Source organism: Ambystoma mexicanum, chromosome 13 (assembly GCF_040938575.1).
Source record: "Ambystoma mexicanum isolate Mex_15411 chromosome 13, UKY_AmexF1_1, whole genome shotgun sequence".
NCBI classification, from domain to species: domain Eukaryota; kingdom Metazoa; phylum Chordata; class Amphibia; order Caudata; family Ambystomatidae; genus Ambystoma; species Ambystoma mexicanum.
In genome coordinates this window covers 140,979,313-140,998,932 of record NC_090938.1, presented here as the reverse complement: position 1 = coordinate 140,998,932, position 19,620 = coordinate 140,979,313, and the positions used below count along the sequence as shown (strand labels likewise).

At 48.4% G+C, this 19,620-nt stretch overlaps 1 protein-coding gene across 4 annotated transcripts in view; it reads right to left on the bottom strand.

The window, feature by feature from the left end:
• Positions 1–19,620, bottom strand: part of TCP11 (t-complex 11) — a 243,874-nt gene that overhangs the window by 46,235 nt on the left and 178,019 nt on the right. For all 4 annotated transcript variants that reach the window (XM_069633483.1, XM_069633482.1, XM_069633485.1 and 1 more), the window contains exons 7-8: positions 10,939–11,141; positions 10,595–10,776 (exon numbers count right to left, since the gene is read on the bottom strand). In XM_069633483.1, the coding sequence (XP_069489584.1) occupies positions 10,595–10,776; positions 10,939–11,141 (385 nt within the window). The remainder of the gene's footprint in view (positions 1–10,594; positions 10,777–10,938; positions 11,142–19,620) is intronic.

The following is a 19,620-nucleotide window of genomic DNA, read 5'->3' as shown; positions in this document are numbered from 1 at the left end:
AATATAAGGCAGGCGAGGAATACCCACTGAGGGGGAAAGAGTTTGGGAAGTCATGTGGTCTCCGGGGCCCAGCCAAGAAGGCGGGAGTGTGTATTTTGACACATGGCAGCTTGGGGCTTGAGGTGACCCAGGTCAATAGGGAAATGGATGGATGGCTGTTCGTGGTGAATCGATGCATAGGCCAGCGGGCTGTCGCACTGCTGGAATCCTGGGGGATGTGAATGGTGATATGCACAGGTGACCTGAACCTTATTAGAACCCCTCCACGGACTGGGACTCAGGGAGAAGTGGGCCACCCCCCCCAAGCCACTAGAGGGGGGTGGCACACTCGGCACTCTTACAGGAGCACTTTCTCTTAAATTCATGGAGGACGGCCCACCCCACTCCCGTGATTATACATTTTACTCCCCGTCCCACAAAGATCCACCAGAATAGATTATATACTTCGAGGCAGCGCAGGAACATCTCCTGATGGGGGGCAGAAATCCAGATAGTGGGGTGATCCGATCAAGATATGGGGGTGAGGACGCTGAACATGGGTCCAGGAATACCAAAAAACAGGAGCTGGGTCTGCAATTACATCTTGTTTAGGGATAGGGTATTCAGAGAATCTTTCCAGGCTGAGGTGAAGGACGCTTTAGCGTAATGTGTGTGGCATGCTGCTCCATATTGTGTCAGAAGCTGCAAAGGCTGCCTTCCCCTGCCTCTTTATTGCCGAAGGTGCAGCCGAAAAAAGGGAAAGACTATTGTGTCCGAACTGATTTGGCAAATTTGACTCCCAGCTGTATACCTCTGAGGATCATGATGAAGAGGGAGCGATTCGCGAATAAGTAGATTCCCTTCTGCTAGCGGTTTTGAGACCATTGGAGCAGGAGGCCCTGGATGCATCCATCTCGAGTGAAGAGATACGAATTGCTATTTCTAAGCGGAGGACGGGGTGAGGGCATCGTCGGCCCAGTGTCAGGACGGCTACACATCAGCATTTTATAAGAAGCATGCCCCCCTGTTGATCCCATTTTTGACTAAGCTTTTTAATAACATTCTGGAAAGGGGTGCTACCCCTAGCACCTTCACGCAAGCGCGTTTAATTGATGTTTCCAAAGAGGGTAAGGATATATTGGAACGTGGGTCCTACAGACCATATCCCTGCTCAACACAGATGCCAAGATCTATGCAAGTCTCCTGGTGGGCAGATTGAATCTCGTCCTCCCTTCACAATGAGCAGGTGGGTTTTATCAGAGTCAGGCAGGGTTCGGACAATATTCCTAAGACCCTGAATCTGATAGCGGATGCAGAGACTGGAACGGAGGATGCGGTCTTGCTGTTGATAATGCCGAGAAGGTATTCGACAGGGTGGAATGTAGGTTAATGAGAGCGACACTGGTGAAGGCTGGCATAGGGCCCAGATGGCTCGCGGGGGCAATGGGACTTACCAACAAGCGAAGGCAAGGGTGGTGGTAAATGGGATTGCCTCTCGTGAATTCCATCTACGCGGCAGGAGTGTCCCCCATCGCCGCTAGTGTTCACACTTTTCCTTGAACCAATGGTGACAGCTATACGCTTTAATGTACTCATTCGGGCATTGCAGATGGGGTCAGGAGAATACAAGTTGGCACTCTACATAGACGACACCCTAGCATACCTTTGCTCCGCTCGGTCATTGTTTGTAGCCTTCCTGAAGATTGTCTGAAATAACAGGGTCGGTCAGGGTTTTAAATGAATACTGCGTAAACTGTTGGGCTTCCTTACCAAAACACCTCATCCGATCACAAACAGATTCAGGAGTCAGGTATTCAGATGGGGAAAATGTGTTATTTGGGGGCTCACATTACCGCTGACCTTCCTAAACTGCTCGAGGCCAATTTCATACCTCTTTGGGAAACTTTAAAAAAAAAAGACCTCCACTCGTGGTTGAAGATCACGTTGTCATGGGCGGCAAACGGCGATTAAGATTAATGTTCACACACATTTTCTGTTCTTGTTTGAAGCCCATCCTGTAATAGTCCCGCCCTCTTACCATGACAACATCCGAAGAGCCCTCCTAGGTTTCTTGTGGGCAGCTGTGCGACCACGGATAGCATATACCACCCTCATTCTGCCCAGGGATGGGTTGGGTGGGGTGGGAAATCAGTTTCCCAGACCTTTTCGAATATCAACACTTTTGAGTTTAGAATATTGGTTTATCTGTGAGAATATGGTTTTGTGGCACCACAGGAGAAAATGTAGAAAGATGGTGGGGCTCATACGCGGCCCGCCCTACTTCGCTGTATCTAGTTGCCCCCTTTATTTCGAAAGCCTCACCTGCAAGCTTGGTGTCTCTCCTGTTCTCTCTACGACTCCAGCCATCAGCACAGGCCCCCTGGCCAGGTCTCCTTCTTCCTCTCAGAATGGGCCGACCGTGCTTCTTCTCTCCTTGCCTCCTCCCCCAAGCTTCGCCTCCTCAGAGACATCAATATTCACCTTGACTCCCCCGATGCCTTTGGACTTTTCCGCAAAATCAGACTCTTTCCTTCTCCATTCTTCCCTCCGGTCCAAAGCACTCAGCCTGGCAAACCTTGGATGTCCTCATCTCGGCAGACATCCCAATCTCCAAGTTTCTCATTACTGAACTCTCCTGGTCTGATCATTCTCTCCTGTCTTCTCCCGGCTAAGCCTCCGCCCGCACTGCCAGTCTCCTTCTCCGTCATTCGATCAATGAAGCGAGTGTCAGTTGATCAATGAAGCAAGTGTCAGTTGATCAATGAAGCAAGTGTCAGTTGATGCTTTTGCCGCCACCTTCACTACCCCTCCTACTCCCGCCATTGATTCTCATTCCGACACAGCCATTACTAACCATTACTAACCTTCAACTCTCCATCAACACTCTGGATATCCTTGCCCCAGTCATGAGGATCCGCACGAACCTGCAACTCCTGGTAGGACTCTGACCTGGCCTCTCTGAAACCAGTCAGAGCAGCCGAGCGGAAGTGGCAGGCTTCAAGCACATCCTGTGACAAACTGGCCTGCCACCTGTTCCAAAGGCAATGCAGATTTTCCATCTGTTCGAAGAAGAGGGCCTATATCCAAGCCCACATCTGTGGGGCCACTAACAACACAGCAACTTTTCAAAATCTGCAAGGAACTCTCCAATCCTTCTGCAGTCTCCATTTCGTCTCTGCCTTCCCTGGCCCTCTGCACTTCTCTGGTCTCTCACTACATCACTAAAACCCAGGACATCCTGTCCTCTCTCCTCTACAGCCCACCCTCCCCCGCCTCACCCGCTCTCAGGCCTTCCTTGCCCTCCCTCCCCTCCTACTGTCCTCTTTCTCTCCCATAGCACCCAATATGGTTTCTAGAAAAGCCTGCTCTATGAACGTCTCATCCAAACACGTGCTTCCCCTGCTCCTCCAGAATTATCAAGGACATGGTCTCCTTTGCGCTCCAGTCTTGGCCGATTTCTGCAATCACTCCCTTACGACTGGATGGTTTGCGGCACTCCTCAAGCACTCCCTTGTGCACACTGTCCTTAAAAGGACTTTTGCTGTCTTCCTGTCCGGCTAACTACTGCCCTATCTCCATTATCCCCTTCCTGGACAAACTCTTGGAGAAGCTGGCGAGAAGCTGGCCATTTCCAAGCTTATCTACCATACTGAATCTGTTGGTGGTCTCCTCGACCACCAGTCTGGCTTCAGAGCTGTCAGAGGCACAGAAACTGCACACCTGAACACCCGTGAAGACTTGCTCTCTAATTTTGACAAAAAAACTTTTCCGTTCTCATCCCTCTTGACCTTTCCTCGGTCTTGAATAAGGGCAATCATGCCACCCTTATAAATGTGCTCCTTGGCATCACAGACCATGCTCTGGACTGGCTTGCCGACTTCCTTCCTCTCTGAATGACCTTCCCAGGTACAACTGGGTCATTTTCTCTCCTCCATTCTCTCCCCTTGGCTTTTCAACATATACCTTGCCCCCTCTATCCCATTTAATCTCTGCCTTCTCTCCTAATTTCATGTTATGCAAACAACACTACTCTCCTTCAAGCTTGCCTCCTCTGCCTCCTCCACTCACATGCCCAACTGTATATCTGCTATTCAGGCATAGTACACTGCTAACGATCTCTGGCCTAATGCCAGTAAGACCGAGCTCCTTCTCATTGGGACTCCAGATCCCTCCTTTTCCCCTACACTTTGGCCGCCCTCCATGGGCCCCTCCCCTCACCATCTTGAGGCAAAAAATCTTGGCGTCATCTTCGATTCCTCCTTCTCTCCTCACATCACGGACCGTGCCAAGAAGTCTCACTTTCAGCTTCACATCCTCAGAGGCATTCCTTCCCTTCCTCACCTTCCCCCAGAAACTCAGTCTCCAAAGCCCAGGTCCACTCCAGGCTGGACTACTGCAACAGTCTCTTCCACAACCTACCTAAATCCTCCCTTCGCCCCTTCAACTAATCCGGAATAGGACTGCAAGACTTAGCCTTAGGCCCAGGGACTGCATCTCTCCAACCTCAAAATCCCTCCACTGGCTCCCGGTTGCTGCAAGGATACAGTACAAAACCCTCTGCATCATCAACAAGGCTTTCTGGGGAATGGGACCCTGCTACATCCAACTCGCTCTACCTACATACCCTCCCTACTAGAGCTCTTCTGTCCTCTAGCTCCAACTGCAGATCAGACGCCTCTCCCCCAAGCAGAGGGGAGGTGTGTGGGGGCAAAATGGACAAGGAGGTTAGTAATTTGCTTGCGTTTCCAATCTGTTCGGATACCTTCTGTGTACTAGAGGTGTGGGGCTGATTGATGGTTTAGAAGGAACAAGTTACTTACCTGTAACTGCTGTTCTCCAGCATGGGTCTGGCATGGATTCACATGCTCATGAATATTCCTGGTCGTCAGGCTGGGAATCCTGTAAAGAAAAATCAGTTTCAGTTTAATTTCTGAACTGTCTTTCTCCTACCAATCACTGGTCTCTGGGTCATACTGCCCTCTACCTAAGCCCCCTCCTCTGGCAGCCATCTTCAGATTTGGTAGCACGTATTTATTTGAATTTATAAAGCGCCCAGCGGCCCATAGGCATTGTGGCGCGGTTACAGAATGTTCACTTAATAACACAGTATACAAGTTATAGCCTTTCATGTGCAATAGTATAACACAGTATACAAGTTAAAGCCTTTCATGTGCAATAGTAAAGGTTAAACATGGCATAGCTGGTGGTGTTCCAAAGTTACAAGGGAACAATTGGTTGCAGGCAATACATTTGTTCCTGGTCTAGTAAAATAGCTTTGTTTTGAGCACTTTTCTGAATGTTGTAAGGGATGCTTCATTTCTTAGGCTGGGTGGGAGCGCGTTCCAGGCTTTTGGGGCTAGGACTTCAAAGCTGGTGCCGCCAGCTTTCGGTCTGTTGAAGGTTGGGACTGAGAGTAAGTAAGTGTACTGGTCATGTTTTGGTCTGTGGGCCGGGCTGTCTGGGCAAGGCATTTGTGCGCGATAGTGTGGGGAGCCAGTGGGTGTCTTTTCTTGCCTGGGAGATGTGCTCTCTCCTCAGGATGCTCAGAGCGGCTCTAAGGGCGTTGTTCTGTGCAATTTGTTATCGGTTTATGTTATTTGCAGATGTGCCTAGGAGTAGGATGTCGCAATAGTCAAGTTTTGTGCCAATAGTGGCTCTAGCAATGTTGAGGCAGTTTTTTGCTGATAGATGGGGTTTTACTGCATTTATGATTTTAGTAGCGAGTGCAGCTGATGAGATGGCACTAACTTGTCTGTCCATTGATGGGGTAGAGTCCAAGTATACACCAAGAGTTTTCACTGCGGTGGAGGCTGTGATAGTTGAATTCTCAATATTAAAAGAGTTGTATTTGTCGTCTAGTTTTTTTAGGGATTCTTTTGGACCTACTAGTAGGTTTTCTGTCTTTTCTCCGTTTAAACAGAGACCATTTGCTGCCATCCAAGCCTGAATGTGTGCATTTGTCTTCTGTAGGGTATTGAGGTCTGTTCGTAGTTTCCTGTTAGTGGGAGAAGAATTTGCGTGTCGTCGGCATAGTTCGTAAAAGCTATGCCGAATTCTTCTAGGTCACTTAACAGGGGAAGGGTGAATAGGTTGTAGAGAGTGGGGGAGGTACAAGTGGCAGTAGGACCAGGAGAAGAGCCGCAGAGGGGTAGGTGGGAGGGTTCGCATGTGAATCCATGCCAGACCCATACTGGAGAACAACAGTTACAGGAAAGTAACTTGTTCCTTCTCCAGCATGGGGTCTGGCATGGATTCACATGCTCATGAATAAAGAATACATAGCAGTACACACATGCACAATCAAGGGAGGTGGCAAGGCTCAACATTAAGCATCTCAGCAGCTCATGATTTGGCATCTCTTACCTCCTCAGCAGGCTCACCTTCAAGCGAACAGGCCTGGCTGACTCTGGCACTCCACCCTAGAATCCCGGTCGACGCAGTAAAACTTCGTGAAGGTGTGCGTCGACCTCCACGTAGCAGCCCTGCAGATATCATGCAGTGGCACACCAGACAGGAACGCCGTAGTTGCTGCGATCGCTCTGGTCGAATGGGCTCTCGGACGGCCAGTCAACGGTCGGTTTGCCAACCGGTGTCAATGGGGGATGCAGCCGGAGAGCCACCTGGAAATGGAAGCCGTGGAGAGGGCCTTTCCATGGTTCACAGTGCCAAAGTTCACAAAAAGTTGCAACGTCTTCCGGAAATTCTTTGTGCGGTCCACATAGAACTTCAGCGCTCAAGCCACATCCAGCGAGTGCAAAGTCCTCTCAGCTGGCAACGAAGGCGTTGGGAAGAATAAAGGTAACACCAAGGGCTTGTTTAGATGAAAGTCTGACGGCACCTTGGGCATGAAGGAGGGGTGTGTCCGCAGCACTACTATCATCTCGTGGAATGTCAAATAAGGTGGTTTACAGAGAGGGCCTGTATCTCTCCCACTCATCGTCCGGAGGCGATTGCCACAATAAAAGCTGTTTTCCACGACAACAATTTCAGAGGCGCCGAATGCATAGGCTCGATCGGAGGACCCATGAGCCTAGTAAGCACCACATTGAGTTCCCACGCCGGGGCCGGAGCCTTCACCGGCAGGAACGAACAAAATAGTCCTTTGACAAACTCCTTGACCAATCGATGCGACCACAGAGATGATCGTCCAGGAGATCTGGTGTAGCAGGAGATAGCCGCCAGATGAACCTTGATGGAAGCATGGGCCAGTCCACCCTTGGCCAACAACAGCAAATAAGGTAGTACCCGAGGATTTATGCCTGTAGCATTTAAGGGTAGACGATGCTCTGGCCTTGGTAAGCACCTCCTTGCAGTCCGATGGGAGATTGTAGCCCCCAAATTCAAATGCTGCAGAAGCCAGGACTGCAGGTTCAGCAATCCCGAGTCGTGGTGCAGAATTGCACCTCCTTCCCTGGTGAGAAGATCTGCAACCACCTGAAGTCTGACTGCAGGGGCCGCTGACCTGTCGAGAAGGTCAGGGTACCATATCCGTCTCGGCCACGCTGATGGGACGAGGATCATCCTGCACCGGGACCATCTGAGTGGATTGTCTAGTCGAAGAAGCAACGGAGGGAACGCAGGGGAATGAGAATGTGTCCCCCCATGCTCCCCGTCTGGGGAAACCTGGTGGCAAATATCCGACACTTGGTGTTCATCAGTGTCGCAAACAGATCGATCTGGGGATTGCCCCATCTGCGCAAGAGGTGATAGACTTGGTTCTGCCAGAGCTCCCACTCGTGGCAAAAGTGCAGCTCCCTGCCGAGGTAGTCCGCGACAGTGTTTTCACTCCGGCCAGATGAAAAGGAATGGGGAACACCCCTGGGCGAAGGCCCAGTGCCACAGTTCCTGCGCTTCTTTGGAGAGCGCTGGGGACCTGGTGCCCCCCTGCTTCCTGATGTAGAGCATGGTGGTGGTTTTGTCAGTGAAGACCCACACCACCTCACCCTTGAGGGACGGAAGGAAAGACTTCAGGGCCCAAAACACTGCCCGCAGCTTCAACACCTTGATGCGCAACGCCTTCTCCTCTGGCAGCCACAAGCCTCTTGCATGAAGGCTTCTGGTGTGAGCTCCCCAGCCTTCCAGGGAGGCGTCTGTAGTAACCGTCTCCTGGTAAGGTGGGGGTCTGGAAATCAGCACCGTCGGACAGATGTGTGCGAACTCCCCACCACTGTATCGCTCGACAGAAACTCTAGTCAAGTGTGATCTTGTCCTCGAAGCTTCCCGACACTTGTATCCAACGGGCGTCGAGGAATTCCTGTCGTGGACGCATCCGCAGTCTGCACAATTGAATGAGGTATATGCATGACGACATCATGCCAAGCAGAGATTTGATGAACCTCACCCTTGCGAGCTTCAGGACAGCTGTTGTACCTTGCCCAAGATGGCCGCTATCCTCTCTTCTGACGGAGACGCCAGGCACAACACCGTGTTGAGTCGGACTCCCAGAAACAGCGCGTCCTGCAATGGAGTCAAGCAGAACTTTGTATAGTTTATCGAGAACACCAGATCCGTCAGGAGCCGGACGGTCCTCGCCATGTGGTCGACGGTGATGTCCTTTGAGCTTGCCTGGATGAGCCAGTCATCCAGATAAGGGTATAAGTGGATCCCACGGAGACGCAGCTGTGCCGTCACCGGCACCAGGCACTTGGTGAAATCCCTTGGCGCCGACTTCAATCCAAAGGGCAGGGCCTTGAACTGGTAATGTTGCCCTTGAACCACGAAGTGAAGACACTTGCGGTGTCCCTTGTGGATGTGAAAGTAAGCATCCTCCAGGTCCAGCAACGACAGGAAATCCCCCTCTTTTAGCTGTCCTAGAACCTGCTGAAGAGTCACCATCCGGGAATGTTGGGACCGGATGTACTTCTTCAGACCACGGAGGTCTAGGATGGGCCTCCATCCACTGGCCTTTTTGACAAGGAAGTAACGAGAGTACACTTCGGAGCCCGAGCCTCTTTGGGACGAGCTCTATCGCACCCTTTCTTAGCATGACACGCACCTCCAGCAGCAGCTGAGGGACGTGGTTTTCCTGCCAGGCCACTGGTGTTATTCGCAGGCACTCATTGAAATTCCAGGGTGTGTCCGTGGACGAGAGCGTCCAGCACCCAACGGTCGGTGGAGATGATCTTCCACAAGCCGACGAAGTTCGCCAGCCGGCCTCCCACTGGGGTGCACAGGCGGGGCCCAGACACCACAGCCGGTTCAATCTTGTTTCGACATTGAAGCGCCACCTTGGCGACAACGTCCTCCTCCAGATTTGGCACGGCCCCTGTAGGTCTCCTGGGCCGACGAGCGGGGAAGGTTGACGGTAGGAGGAAGCACCTCCACCGAATCCTTTGGAAGAACCTTGGGATTTTCCGCCGGAAGATTTTTTTCTTTACCGAGGATTCCCAGACTGACGACGGGGAATATTCACGAGCATGTGAATCCATGCCAGACCCCATGCTAGAGAAATCAATATTCATCCCTGCACAACTGGTGACCCCGAAGTTGATTTGTCACACTCCCCAAGTACCTGTTGTTCATGGCAGCCACATTCGATTGGCAAAGGCATCACCTTCATGAAAAGATGTACACATGCACCCCTTCATAAAAGTTAGTGTCTTACCATGTCTATTTTGGTGTAAATACCAAAAGTAACCCGGGCACAAGGCTGTGGTGTTAATTGCATTTTATACCTGCATACGCGGGTGGCGATTGCCATGAATGGCCCTCAGCCCTCCATTTCCCTTCACTGTGGTCTACTTTGGCTTGCGTTAGCAGGCCGTTGATGGCCATAAACACTTGGAAATGAGTTTATGAACGCTAAATGCAAAAACAAAGAACTGCCTGTGTATCTCCTGATCGATGCCCATCCAGTGACAGGCTTTAGGAAAAGGAGGCCTCAAAGATGTAAAAAAAAAAAAAAAAAACTAATTCAGCAGACTGATATGTAGTGTTAATGTCCCCTTTGTACCCCCCAGTATGAATTTTTCATCCATCCAGATAGTATTCCATTTCACTTTTCGGAATAGTATGTATCTCAGGTCACCAAAATAAAAAAGGGCAGGAGGCATGTGCATGGATTGCTAAAATGGAGCAAAATTCGATCCTTCTTTTTGGCTCTGGAGGAGAAACCATTACATTTTGCAATCATGGACAAAACAATAAATCTTTTAAAGCAGAAAACTGAAGTAACTCACTGGATGATATCTTCATCTAATGACTATGAAAGAATCGAACATTGACACTTCTGGGGCGCACGGCCTTCAGGACGATACGTTCTTGGTTACTGGGACTCGATGGGTGACTAAATTAACATTTAAAAGAAACATACAGGGGACCCCGACTCAACAAGGAATATTTACAAAGCTTGTGAACCCTGTTATAGATCCAATGCATGACCTTGAGACCACTCACCCTAAACCAAAACAACTATTGTTACCTCCCTTCACAGTAAAGTACTACAAAAAGAAACATGCAAACTCAAAGTAAAATAATTGAAAGTCTGACCTTTTATGGTTATTCTTCCTGTACAACCCCCAACATAATTATTTAACCACAATGTACTGTAACTAGGCCAACTCCTCTGCATATATATATAAAATAATAAAAATAAAATACGAGGAAAATAACGTACCTGAGGTCAAGGCCTTCCAACAGAACTTTTGCTACCCGCTTTAACCGATCAACAAATGCCTCGCAGCTGAAAACTGCGCTCCCGCAAACACTCCCAGTAACCAAGAGAATAGCAGCTATGACTCCGAGCTGCACCACATTAGCCTGAATCTCCTGCAGTCGAGCACGGTCCAATAGGAGAGTCTGCAAGCAGAGAGGAGGAACACAGTGAAGGTTGAGCAGTAATTATAAGCATGGGCAGTCTGGGAAGGAGACTGGAATGCTTGGCCATTTTCCAAGAATGGAGGAAGCCAGGTTCAAAACCCATTTTTGACGAGAGATGGCTCAAGTAATTCCTCATCATACCTCTGGGTATTTGTAATCGTCACTACTCCATCGAAGCAGGTTCATGTAGGCTTGATTCAGCACCATGGTCGGACTTGGCACCATCAGGTTCTCTTTGACCGGTGATGTGGACAAACCATTAACCACACTGGGTTTGGGGTTCTTGGAGGTGGTCACCTCTGCTGCTGCCGTCTGTAGCCAGACTGTAGTATCATTCAGTGCGCCTAAAATGTGGAAAAAAAAAAAGTTGGTTGGATAATACAAAAAAAAGAAAGTTAACACGTCTTCTACGTTCGGTCCCTTTGCCTTTGTGGGAGATCAGCCCCAAGCAGAGGATGGGAACAAGAAGCTCTTCATTGATTAAAAAAACAGGTAGGGATGTGCCAAGGCAAGACGCACAGAAACACAAGATCTGTACTTCTGCCAAGGAAAAGACAGAGGCAGACTTCTACTCCCTTTGTCTCATCAACAACGGTATTGTTAAAGGTTTTGTAGCCAATTAGTAAGCTGTGCTAAGTGAAGAATATTGTTGGCATTTCACAATGACAAAGATGAGAACAAGTGTTGAGCCAGTTTAAGGATGTGAACAAAGTTGGACAACGCTGAGGACAAAAAACAATAGCTCCCCACCAAGAGCACAACAGACATTAGATAAAGTTCTTCCCTGGCATTATTTCATCAGAGGACTTAAATTTTCAGAATACCTCCTACAGTAACAAAAGCAGTACACATACCATCGTACCAGGGGACCTCTGCCAAAAGTAGTTCCAGGAAAGAACAAGTAATAAAAAACAGAGTGTATTCGAACGCAGAATTATTTGACCCAAAACAGCTGGGAAGCACGGTTTAGACAGCCCAGTGGAACTGAACTGAATGAAATGAGCGGTCAACGACGCCCACTGTGGCTAAACGTTTTATACCCAAATATCATACACTAGTTACATTTTTTGAGCAGGTCACAGGAGCCGATTAGTGGAACTATGTTAGTCCCCTATAAGAACGTATAAGTGACCTTGATTAGGTAAACCGTGTCTTGGCCAACATCACATGAACAGCCTTGTGGCATTGCAAACCTTCCCACACCGCCCCACAATTACACGATTATGCTGATCAGTAAAAAACACATCTGCCATTGGTGGGCAATGCCCAACATACAAATGGATAAACTACTGTATACAGTTTGGACAGGACATCTTGAGATGGCAAGGGGCGAGACATTCACACAGTGTCTGACCAATGATGTGCCCCGTGGACATCAGTGAATACACTGTACAATGTTGCACCCAAGGGAGATTGAACTGCTGATTGTCTCCCTATCGCGCACCCCATGACCCCCCCTACCCCGGCCCTCTGGCCCCCCCACCTCCTTTATCACTGTTAGGGAGAATTCTCTGTTTAGGCTGAATTTCCTAACCTAGTGAGTCCCCCAGCAGCTTTGCTGGATTTCTGGAGTTAGTTTTTTTTCCATCCTGCCAAGAGTGAGACTCTTTCTCCCACTCTTTGACATGAATGTGTGTAATTCCTTTGAATGTCAATGTGTTCTATGGGCTATAGGGTATTTTACTCCATAGGGTCTCATATGTTTTTCTATGTGTGTTACACCGCACCCTACGTGCCGTAACACTGGGGCGTCCTAGCGGACCTCCATCATAGACTCCATACCCGGTGACGGACTACTGTCTCGCCGGGCATGTAAAGTCACCATTGGCTTTACTAGACCTAAATTTACTAACAAAACTAGTGCAAACCATCCTATTGTGGACATACTAGTAGGGGTAATTCGATTACTCCTGGGTCTGTTATTCCAGGGAGCACTGTCCCGTCCCCCCTCGTCGAGTTTTGGCTGGTGGCAGTGGAAACTACTTGTTATATTCGACCCCGAATATAACCCTATGGGATTCTTCCCATTGTTGGAGATTAATACCTTTTTCCCGTTAATCTCTAACATACCACCGGTTTACTTATCTTAAATAAGTCTATCGGATGGTATTTTCTGCCAGAACTCAGTTTTTAAAATGGCGTCTGTGTTCGTCTCTGTGACTCCTAAACCAAAGGTTGAGCCCTTTGTTCCACTTTTGGCGGGCTTCTGTACAGAGACCCTCCAAAGTGGTACCATTCTGTCTGGGTTACCAGAGCGGGTGTGGGAGGGGGTTTAGGCATTTAGGCACCCCGGACTGAGTTGCCTTGCCAACTCCGGTCGCACTCTGGTGTGATTGGCCCAAGTGGTGAGCCTCCCCGCTCACCACTTAGCATGTTTTGAGTGACAGCTAGGCTGAATGAATGGGGGTTTTCTGCATAAAAGCAGGGCTTTTGGGACTGGATCTTCAGAAGTCGCCACAGGACCTAAGAATCCGACAAGGGTAAAGCTGAGCCGACCTGCAACGACGACACCTCCGGTGGAGCCCTGCTGAACCGACTCACCACTTCCCGACGACAGAGGAGATCTCCCTGCCGGAGTGTCTCTTCCCCTGACTTGTGGGAACAACCAGTCACCTTTGCTTTTTCTTCGCTCCAGGACACAGTGGTCGAATTGCCCGTGCAGAGCACCTCGGCAACCGGATAGCCACTACCCCTGTACCGCGACCAAAAGGTGGTGCCTTGTGACGGAGCCGCCCGCGGCTGGTCTCTTCCCTGGTGGTGCAATGATCTTCAACTTTCCTTTGACGAGATCATCTCTTCTCTTGGCAAAGACCGGACGTGCATCCACCACCAGGAACAACTGCCCCCGCCGGAGCGGTCTCTCCACAAACAAGGTACTGTGTCCGCCTGGCTTCCCTTGTTGCCAGATAGAGTGGGGTGTCTTAATCCTCGCCTCTCCATAGGGTCGCCTCCAAGCTTCTATAACGTTTTGTTCTGAACTGGTCCAATCTGCCTATAACAATCTGCGACTCGAAGCGCATTTCCACTAAGATACTTTTTGGGACCTATCGCCTTGCCTCTCTCCGAGTGGGCCTGGCCTCTGAACTTTGGAATCTACAGTGGTTCTTGTCTTCTTGCCTTGCATCTTTGTTCTTACAAGTATTGGTATCGAGTTGATTTCTTAACCCGCCTTTTCTCTCCCGTCCTAACGAATACTAGAGTGCCATCTAGGTTAAAGCATACACCTCTGTCTGCAATTAAGTGATGCCGTTGAACCTAGACTTGTCGAACTATTGTTAGGGGGATTGATCTTTTTCTGATAGTAATTGCGATTGAAGTTGTTTTGCCGTATTAGTGCCAGAGTGTTTTCTATAGATGTGTCGTTATAAATAAATACCTTTATATCTTTACACCGAAGCCTTGTTGCGTGTTTGCTTGTCTTACTATGTAGAATTGCCCTACGTTGTATACTCCACATACTGCCTAACACTTCTTGAGAGAGGTCTGACTGCTCAGCCACAGCTACCAAGTGAATCTGTGTGGTACAGACTGCTACCAAGTGGGTTTACTGCCAAACACATGTAGTCCTAAATCTTTTGCAGTGGTCCCAGAGGGAACTGCACAGGTTTCCGCCTAACAATCACATAAAAACTATCCCACACCGTGGCTGGATTTTAATGAACTGTATTTGATTTCTATTTCTCTGCCAGTTCTTCTAGTGCACCCAGGTATCTAGCTCATTGGCCTCAAAAGTATCTCTTTGAGCGACTTAGATGGGACTGCGTCCTCCTGGGAACACTTCAGTCTTGCAACATTTCTGTTCGCCGTTTCTGCTGAATGTTCAAGAAATACATTCTGCTGTCACAAAAGCCTGCAGCCTTTTTATTATGAGCTGTCTGTGTAAAATGCTTTCCTAACAAGGTCCTTCAAGAAAATGGCTTCTTTACTGTGCACATATTTCTCAAAAGCCCCCTGTTAAGCAAGATTGCATGCAGTACCCTGTGGGTGCACTACAACAACCCTGACCTCCTGGCAATAGGAACCCAACCTTTGGTATAAGTCTGTACTACACAGGTTGGTAGCGTGTTGAGCAGCCAGGCTCATCTCAAGAGGGGTCAATGTGAGCTGTAGGGGAGTTACACAGAGGTATACAGTGACAAGGTTTCAAATAAACACTTACACAGAAGGTTTCTTGAATAAACAATTATTAATGTATTAATCAGTCAGTTAGAGTAAGCTTTCTTCAGACGGGAGCAATAGAATAGTAACACTTAAATACATTAAAAAAAACACACACTCTTAATATTTCTAAAATCAGTAAGTACCCTTTTGGGATGGCTCACAGACACTACCTACACCCTCAGGTGACTTCAATAGTGCGTGTGCTGGGCACATTAATATATCAGTTGCATTTAGAATCAGGTTTAAGAGTTTGTCAAAGAGAAAGTTTATTAGGACACAGCAAGAGATCTCACGCAGTAAGTACATTTGTAAACCCCCCAATACAAAGTTAGTTAACCTTTCCTGGAAGAAAGACCAAACGCATTCACAGCGGGAAGAAGAGTCATTCAGGGAGCTAGGCTGAGCCAAAGTCAATTGAGCAAAAGTCCAGGTGAAGCTGAAGCCCTTCTCAGGAGGTAGGTAAATGTCTTGCACAAGATTTTTAAACGTCTTTCGAGAATAAAATAAATTCAAAGTATGGCCACAAGCTGTTTAGGCTTGTGAAGTAAAGAAGCTGTCGGCAACTCTACAGAGCAACCTCAACAAGTCTCACCAACAGAGAACAAGTGCAGTTACACAACAAGAGGTAAGTTCTTAGACTGTACAGTACCTTTAGGTTGAAGAAAAGTGCAGCAGATGACTTCTGTTCCTGTGCAGTACTGCAGATCCTGGTGTTTGTGGGCCTCGGTCGTGGGGACAAGCGGGAGGACTTCTGGGGACTCCTGCACTGCAATGGGACTATCACTGACCGCAACTGGCAATCTTCAAACAAGTGGCACTTCGGTGTTTCAGCTCCATCCGTCTACCGCAAATAGCAACACTGTCGTTTCTGGCTGTCGAGATGGACTTTCCGTGCATCTGGGGTCCAGCACTCTTGAGGTGGCTCAGGCACAGTCAGTCATGCTTCCTGGGAGTCTGGAGGATCTTCCTGACGTTCTTGGCCAGCTTAAAAGCAACACACAATTTGGTGTTCCTCTCCCTGGCGTTTCGTTTTTCAGCAGCAACTGTGTGGAAATTCAACCAGCTCCGAGAGGATGTCCAGGTGGCTTACTTTGGAGTTGATTGGTCCCACCAACTCAAAGGGAGAAGTCATCCTTGCAGGGGCTTCTCTGTCAATATGAATTTAGAGTTTCAGCACAGCAGCAGCGCTTCACTGGGCACTCCAACGGTGCAGGAGTTGCAGCAGGCGTCCTCTTCAAGTTCTTCTTCGGTTCCATCGTCCAGTGGTCGACTCTGCCTTCCAAGCCAAAAGCTTTGCCTTTTATGCAGGTTTCTCCCATTCATTCCAGCCTAGCTGTCAGTCACCCAACAGGGTGGCTGTCCTTGCCGGACAGTCAGCCTGCCAATCACCACAGAGTGCATTTGGGTCTCCTAGGAGACTAAGCACATGGAGTTTCGGGCACCTCCCTCACTTCCTAGCCCCGCCAGACACCCTGGAGCCAGAGGCGGTCTTCACTTGTGAATCCCGCTAAAGGCAAAGCGAACAAAGGGACCAAACCTGGTCTGGCGCGCAGAGTAAATCTCAAGGACCTTTCCAAGAAGAAATGGCGAAAAAAGACGACGGGACCATTTGGACAAAAATGGCACACCTTGGGTGCTTTACTGCAGCTGCGAAACGCAGCTCGCGGTAATTGCACACCACAATAGTTGAAAGTAAACCACTGCCACCAGCCATTCATTGAGGAAAGGGTAACATAAAAATGTTACATGAGAAGCTAGACAAAGGGGATACTAAGTAACCCCTCCAGCACCAGTAAGGTAGTGTGTGCTAGGTCTAAAGAGTTATAAATGTAAGTAAAATCAATTTCATTTCACTGCTCTTGGAAACAGTAGTTTATCCAAGAGAAGGTATTTAAACCTTGGGAAATCGAAAGACTTCCCTGTGTTACTGCACTGAAGGTGCTGTGTGACACAATGTAAAAGATAATGCCTATGGAGTTTGTTAGACTCCACAACCAAAAGAAACAAATACATGAGAGAGTGGGGGAAAAAAGGGCCTTACTCTCTCCAGGTTAAAAAAATCAAGTCCTCAAAATCCAGCATAGTTTGCGGGGGGTCTCTAAGGTAGAGGGGAATTAGCACATTTCTGAGAATTCTCCCCAAGGCCCCCAACCACATTACGCCCCAAGGCATCTTGCACCCCCAACCACTACCCATTACTACACCCAAATCGCCCACCCTTCACTGCCTCCCCCCGTGGGACTACGTTCAATGACGCTCCCGATGTTACCCACCACTTCAATCTCGACGTCACCACATTACTTGCGCAACAGATATGTGCAATCCACTTTGGCAGCGCTGAACCTGGACCTTTCAACATTAGAATGATAAACCTCCCAAGATAGGGAGACACAACAGAGCCAAGGCCACTTAACCAAGGACTTCCAAGGTGGCACTTTCATATGTGGATGTCTTTCAAACCTCACAGATCCACCTCGGAGCTAATGGAACCAACAAAGTAATCAACCAGTAATGAAACCGGATTAGTAACAGATTTATAAGGGGAGTTAACAGATTAAGGGGGCTAACCAAATCCATGGGGAAAACAGCTTAGAAAAGCAGCAAAGCCCAATGGGTATAAAAGGAACTTGGAAAGATAAGTTAGCATCTTGGTCCTGCGGGAAGCAGACGTACCTGCTGGTCCTCCGTTGATACAAGAGCAGGCTGCAGGAGGGAGGGCTACTGGAATGACTGATGACCCATCCTGACACAATAGTCCCTTGTTATTTAATGAGTCCCCTCCCCAGTTCCTACTAGCCGATTATCTCTTACCCTGACCATTCTGTTAATGAAATAAAGATCTGCTGAAGCCCACGCTGTATGTGATGTGTATCCAAGGGATTGCTCCAATCCCTGGTTCTTTTTCGACTATTATTGTTCTTAACTTTATGTTGGCCAACCCAAATATGTCCTTCTCCCCCCTGCGCTAGATCCTTTCAGCACTCTGCGGTTAGGACCTTATATAGTCGACATCCCTCTGTGCACATTTCACCTTGCCTGCCTTAACTGTCTCCCCATTCACTGTCATGAATTTAATTTTCTTGTCTTTAAAACATATCCATGCTCTTGCCCCCATCTAACTCTGCTCCTGGATGTCCCTTTATCAGCCTACTCAATCTCGGATTATCTCAATTTCTTCTTGCAGTTTTCCATCTGCCTTGCGCCGCTACTCGCTTTCGTTCACTCCAGCTTCTTGCCTCTAAAACTCCCTTCCCCTTAAAATCCTCTCTCGCTTTGTTTAAAAGTATGAAGTCTCACCTTCTTCTCCCTTTCTCTTCATAACTGGTCTTTGATCCTCATCCTCTATTGTGATTGATTTGTCTTTTTTTTTTTAAATATAGTTTCTCATTCCAAAGCGCTTGCAACAAATAAATCATTGCCTTAAACCCCTGAGGTAGGAGGGTACCCTTCACACTGGGGAGTTATAAGTAGTGCATGTTTATGTATATGTGCGTTGCCCACAGTCTTTTTTTTGTTTTCATTGTCAGTAAAAACTTGAAAGGACAATCCTTTACTTGGCATTGCATGTGATCTGTATACTTTGCACTTTCCTAAAGAGCATTGCGGCTCAGTCACATTTACTAGTGAGAGCTGGACCCAATTTGAAGTACCAGACCTGCGCACTATTTTACAGAAGGCCTCTGAACTCCAAACCAGTAGTATACAGCAAAAGCCACCAGACAATCGAGAAAAAATCCTTTCAGGAATAATACAGTCATCCTCCATCTTAATCCAAGTACAAGTGCTACAACTTTGCTACAAGTTGTAGGACGAGGAGATAAGTGACTGTTCTGCTTTGTGAAGACATCATGAGTCAGACACAGACAACAGGTTCAAGTTTAACAAAGTTGTATTAACTCAAAAAGCCAGGATGGAGTAATGCCTAACTTGCCCTATTCTTTAGGTGGGATTTCCGGTTTACTGTTATTTTACTGAAACATGTTTACCGAAAAAAATACAGATTTCTTTAAATAAAGAAAATGTATTGGGGGGGGGGGGCATAACCCTCCCTCCCAAGTCCCCCCCACCCATTACCCCATGTTTGTAACACTATCGCCTCCCCACCAGTTGTAACCCCTTAACCGCCATATGGAATACATCACTCACCGTAATATTATTTCTGATGCTTGTATGTGCTTAGATTCACATGCCTTGCATAGGCCAACATCTAGTGGTATTCGCAGAGTATTACATAATTTGTTTTCGAAACTCAAAATGGGAGGTTGACGGGGTGGGGTGGGGATGGCGAGGCAGCACGCCATGCGGACGTTTCTGCTATAGGCTCTGTGGAAGGGCGCCTGGCCAGGCTCAATGCCCTAAAAACGACGAATTGTGGTGGAAATGTTGGCAGAGGGTCCCCCGGACTGGAGTAGCTGATTTCATCGTAATTCTACGAGTTGCTGGAGGAGCCCACCACCTGAAGGTCTGAGAAGTGTCAGTGCAGGCTCACAAGATGGCGGGCGGGCCGTTGGTCTCTTGGCGCCTTGGTGCCCGGGTCTAGCGAATCGAGTAACTGGACCGGTGCCAAGGCTTGAGGGAGACTGGTGTGGTTCGGCCACGAGAGGGTACATGAATCTGAAGTTCGTCGGCGCGGATGAGGCAGAGAGATCAGAGGTCTCCCGG